We start from the raw sequence: 6000 nt of genomic DNA on the forward strand, positions 1-6000 counted from the left end.
TTAAATGACTGCAAAGAAATTGGAAATTTATTGAACATCTCCCTTGGTAAATTATTCTAATCCCTAAATCCCCTTTCTACAAATGAATATTTGCCTCAGTTTGTCCTCTTGAATTACAAACTTATCTTTATATAGTGATCTTTCCTACCTTTAAAGACACCACTCAAACTTATTCTTCTACTAATGTCATTCCACGCCATCTCTCCAAGGACAGCTCGGAACATACCACTTAGTTGAGCAGCTCATCTCCTTTCTCCCAAGTCTTCCCAGCCCAAATTTTGCAACATATTTGTAGCACTACTCTTCTGTCGGAAACAATGATGGTGTAATACTATACATTATATTTATAATTTACACCTACCACTACAAACATGAATGAAGGGCCATGTACCATACCAAGAAAGGATATGATCAGATGATTACTATTTCAATGAACAGCTATTACATCGAGATTTGCTATGCTACAATTGTCCTGAGAATAGTTTCTTGTTGTATTTCTCCATATAAACTCATTGCAAACAACGGGGAGAGTATTACATTTCAACTCCCTGGACACTTTTCTCGCCGGTCCGGCGATCTAGGGGTAGCCTGAGGCCCCAGGTTCGACTGGCATCCAGTTCAGGGATGTTTTTCCCCTGATCTGAGGGTTGGTTCGAGGTCCATTCAGCCTACGTGAGTACAATTGACGAGCTATATGACCCTGGTCTAGAAAGCCAATAATAACGGCCACCCGAGGGGATTCTTCACACTGACAAAGCGTCAATTCGTAATGTGCAGGCTTGTGGACCGAGCAACAGCCGTTTGATATGCCATGTCCTATTTGGATATCTTTCTCATACTTATCCCCTCTCACTTGCTGAAAAATTCTTAGCTGGCTCTTGCATAGACAAATCTCATCCTGTGGTTTCCAAGAGAACTTCAGCTAACATTTTGTAGTAGGGGACGGTACTAAGATGTTTTGTATCCTCTTCTAGTACTAAGTTGCAGATAAATTTGTCACATTCTGATAAAAGAAACCAAGAACTGAAACTAATGAATGAGTTTTCTACTCTTTTAGGTGAATATCCATGGCAAGTGGCTATCCTGAAGAAGGATACCCATGAGAGTGTGTACGTGTGCGGTGGCACACTGATAGACAGCCTGCACGTCCTAACCGCTGCCCACTGTATCAAAACGTGAGTACATCTAATCATTCAACAAAAACAAACATCATGAATGGTGATGTCAAACATCAGTGTTATATTCCAGTAAATATACAGTAATTCATTTTGATGTCCAAGATGTATTATTATCATTAATAGCGTTGATACAATACACTACCTAAAATTAGTTAAAATACTACCAGTAAAGTGCAGCTTAGGGGTTTTTGTTCAAAATATTTACAAATAACCATAAATAATCAAAGACTTTCCTAATTAGGAAACTAGATAATTACACAAAATTTGTATTGACTTAAATTATATGAGGTACAGTTAACATGAATGCTGACGATATAGTATATTGTCATTCCTTCCAGTACCAGTAAGGGACAATTTCAGAACTAATAGCTTCATTAACAGTGGTTTTGTGGGTCTAAGAGGGAAATACTCCTCTCCTGTAGGAATAGAATTTGCAATTTACAGCCCAAAGAAACGTTTTTAGAAAGTAAAGAAATTCTTCTTGTATTTCAAATTGATTTCTCATTTATCCTGTGATATCTCCAAAACAAGAGATTATTCCAATAGCAGTTTAGCATTTAAAGGGTTGGTTGGGAGTTGCACATGATTTTACATAGGGCATTTGTAAATGAGTATAAAAAATTATATTTATATTCAGTTCTATTTGGCATCAGCCCCATATGGTATAAACTATTTGGATTACATTTCTTAGGAAATTAACCTGTTGAAACTTAAAAGAAAAAGAGGAAAAAGGACACTCCTTTCAAAGGAAAAGGGTGTACAGAAAGTGTGAGGCAGAAATGAAAGAGAATATTTTTATCACAGATAACGTAACATACACTGAGCATTGAAGTTAATGTGCATGAATGCACAGTTGAAAGTAAAAGGGTGCTCTGAGTGAAGCATCTACTTGTCATAGGTATATGTGTACCTCAAATACTCTCTTTAAATGTATCAAAGTGTTGGAATTTCCCTAATACATCAAAGATTACTCTTTCAGATTGTCTAAAAGGAAACTCTCTTTCATCTGTTAAATATTTTCATTAAACCAGCAGTCCTTATAGCTGATGAGCCAGCTCATTGAAAATGCTGTATTTAATGTCTTGATATCTTTTGACAGGCATTCCAACCATGATCTCCGTGTGCGCCTTGGAGAATGGGATGTGAATCACGACGTGGAATTCTATCCATACCTAGAGCGAGATGTAGCAGCTGTTCACATTCATCCCGAATTCTATGCTGGAACTCTTTACAACGACATGGCTATTCTACGCCTCGTAAGCCCAGTGGACTTCCAGACATCTCCACACATCAGTCCCGCATGTCTACCTCAGGCCCACACCGACTATACTGGAAGCCGCTGCTGGACCACAGGCTGGGGCAAAGATGCCTTTGGAGACTATGGCAAATACCAGAACATTCTCAAGGTATGTTGCTGTGTACACACACATTGTGAAGTTGCTGTCCTTATAACCATAATTAATGAAGCATGCTTCAATAGACAAACTCTGGGATGGTGCAATTTCTGAGGTTCTGAAAGTTTTCTTCCTATTTTCTTGTCCAGCTCATCATTCTTTGTCTTCATCATTGCAATGTTGTGAGATGGACAGCAGGCAATGGTATGTTGATAAACGGGGTTAAAAGTCAGGTTGTGAGTTTCACAAATAGGAAATGTCCTCTCAGTTTTAATTACTGCGTTGACGGGGTGAAAGTTCCTTTTGGGGATCATTGTAAGTACCTAGGTGTTAATATAAGGAAAGATCTTCATTGGGGTAATCACATAAATATGATTGTAAATAAAGGATACAGATCTCTGCACATGGTTATGAGGGTGTTTAGGGGTTGTAGTAAGGATGTAAAGGAGAGGGCATATAAGTCTCTGGTAAGACTCCAACTGCTATGGTTCCAGTGTTTGGGACCCTTACCAGGATTACCTGATTCAAGAACTGGAAAATATCCAAAGAAAAGCAGCTTGATTTGTTCTGGGTGATTTTCACCAAAAGAGTAGTGTTAAAAAATGTTGCAAAGTTTGGGCTGGGAAGAATCGGGAGAAATAAGGCGAGCTACTCGACTACGTGGAATGTTCCGACCTGTCAGTGGAGAGATGGCATGGAATGACATTAGTAGAAGAATAAGTTTGAGTGGCGTCTTTAAAAGTAGGAAAAGTCATAATATGAAGATAAAGTTGGAATTCAAGAGGACAAACTGAGGCAATATATTCATTTGTAGAAAGGGGAGTTAGGGATTAGAATAATTTACCAAGGGAGATGTTCAATAATTTCCAATTTCTTTGAATGCCCTAAATGCAGATCAGGATTGATTTATTTATTTATTTATTTATTTATTTATTGATTGATTGATTGATTGATTGATTGATTGATTGATTGATTGATTGATTGATTGATTGATTGATTGATTGATTGATTGATTGATTGATTGATTGATTGATTGATTGATTGATTGATTGATTGATTGAACCATCATACTTGTCAGGGTAATACAATTAAAGCAGACCAATCTCTTTCTTGTTGTACCACATTTCACCTGGTATGAATACAGCAGTCTTGAGTATATAACTGGTGGTTGTAAAAACAGAATCTAGATAATGTGAATGTGGATACTGTTTTCAGGAGGTGGATGTCCCTATTGTTTCCCACCACCAGTGTCAAGCACAGCTTCAGCAAACTCGATTGGGATATGACTTCAAGCTGCACCCTGGCATGATCTGTGCTGGAGGAGAAGAAGGCAAGGATGCCTGCAAGGTAAGGTAGTCACTTGATGTCATTATATAAATCGATAAGTTGATATTAAGATCCCATAGTTTAATATGATCTACAAGAGGTCAGATGGCAAGGCATTAGTTGCCCAAATGAAAAGACTCAAGTTCATGCTCCGGTAGTGACAGGGATTTTTGTAAAAGATGTATGGAGCCATTTTCTTTATACCCCTCATTAGCCATCAGCCTCACAAGGTCCTTTACCCACAATTTTCCTTAAGCTTCATACCCATAAGCAGGTTGTACATTAGTAATGTTTGCCAGATAAAAATCGAAAGCAAACAAAGTAAGTACATGTAGTTCTTCAATTGTATGGAGAATTATTTCCATAGAAATATTCTAAAACTTCTAGTCTAGGTTAAAATCCAAAACCAGCAGTACAATTTTTGACAGAATTATGGCATTATATTAGCAGCATTTAAAGTCAATTTTAAATAAATGTGCCAAGTTTAATTCAAAATTAGTGGTAAAATGGAAATATACATGTATTTCAACACAGGTCTGGAATGAATAAACAAAAGTTTTATGATTAGAAGTAGTAGTCTCAGACAGTAAACCTTTTAAGGATCCATATTTTTTCAAGTCAGAGAGCATAATTAGATATGGAAGATTCAGAGGCACCGAGCTCGATAGCTGCAGTCGTTTAAGTGCGGCCAGTATCCAGTATTTGGGAGATAGTAGGTTCGAACCCCACTGTCGGCAGCCCTGAAAATGGTTTTCCGTGGTTTCCCATTTTCACACCAGGCAAATGCTGGGGCTGTACCTTAATTAAGGCCACGGCCGCTTCCTTCCCACCCCAAGCCCTTTCCTGTTCCATCGTCGCCGTTAGACCTATCTGTGTCGGTGCGACGTAAAACAACTAGCAAAGATTCAGAGGCAATAAATTCCATAAAACTTAATTTGAAAGATCTTTTCTGTAGGTATTAAAGTAACAATTGCTAAGGAGAATCTCAAAATGTAAAGTAGAATCATTTGGTTTTAGGCAGTAATTCCTTAAAATAGAGCATTTTAACACTTGATCTATACATACAAAATATTGTTGTGAATTTCATTATTTAAAGGACAATGCATTATACATACTGGATCTACTAACAATTTCCAGGGTGATGGAGGTGGCCCAATGGTATGCGAGAGAGGTGGTGTCTGGCATGTGGTTGGTATTGTCAGCTGGGGAATTGGCTGTGGTCAATATGGTGTTCCTGGTGTCTACGTCAAAGTCGCTCACTACTTGGACTGGATTCGACAGATCACCCATCAATTTTAGATCAAGATCAAATCTTATTCCATAAGCCTGCTCATTGTTTTAAATGTTTGTGAAGTATGGGAAGATCAGATTTCTATAACTGTAATCCTAAGTCATTACAGAAAAAGGCAAACCATCATCTTTGTGACTCCATTAGCTCTTACCAGTATAGGGAGATAAAATTAAAGTATATGTGCTGAGTGTAAGAGAATTTAAATTTAACATTATGCTGTTCCATAGTTAAGAATATTATACTTATTTAATGCATAAATGTAAGTTTAATTGGAAATGAATGAGCCTAATGTAGGATGATGCCAATGAATGGCAAAAAGAAAATTAATTTATTTGTTACCGTAAGGTGAAATCTAGTATATGTTCATCACATAGGCCTTTTATATTTTTAGTTTAACAAAGAATAAACTTTGGGATTTTTGGTCATGCTCATTGTAATGTAATAAGCAATGCCCTGCCCAAAGATTCTGGAGCTGTGGTAATGCATGTTTTATGCACTAGTAATAATGTATGTGTTTTGTGAAAACTTGAGAAATAAACGCATAACCAAAATTTCTTAAAAACTTCTTGTTATTTCCCCTTCCTCTATCACTTCTTTGCTATAAAGGTGACTGTGGATACTTTGCAAGATTTTGTTTCAGAATCTTCAGTTGCTTTATGGCTCAAAATTCTGAAATACCTGTCTATTGAGCAAGACAGCACAAAAATTTTCTGAAGAACACTCTAGCGGTAAGAACAAGTCTCTGCACTGTATCTTGACAGTGAATTGTCTCACCAAGAAATCTCTCTAAAAATTGCCTTCACACCTCTGT

At 37.2% G+C, this 6000-nt stretch overlaps 1 protein-coding gene across 1 annotated transcript in view; it reads left to right on the plus strand.

Annotated features, from left to right (window-relative positions):
* LOC136863810 (uncharacterized) overlaps window positions 1-5496 on the plus strand; it is a 122189-nt gene extending 116693 nt beyond the window's left edge. Inside the window, exons 9-12 of the mRNA XM_068226099.1 lie at window positions 1058-1175; window positions 2278-2584; window positions 3788-3919; window positions 5036-5496. Coding sequence (XP_068082200.1) covers window positions 1058-1175; window positions 2278-2584; window positions 3788-3919; window positions 5036-5197 — 719 coding nt within the window. The 3' untranslated portion in view covers window positions 5198-5496. The remainder of the gene's footprint in view (window positions 1-1057; window positions 1176-2277; window positions 2585-3787; window positions 3920-5035) is intronic.
* The last annotated feature ends 504 nt before the right edge of the window (window positions 5497-6000 follow it).

Source organism: Anabrus simplex, chromosome 2, assembly GCF_040414725.1.
Source record: "Anabrus simplex isolate iqAnaSimp1 chromosome 2, ASM4041472v1, whole genome shotgun sequence".
Lineage (NCBI taxonomy): Eukaryota > Metazoa > Arthropoda > Insecta > Orthoptera > Tettigoniidae > Anabrus > Anabrus simplex.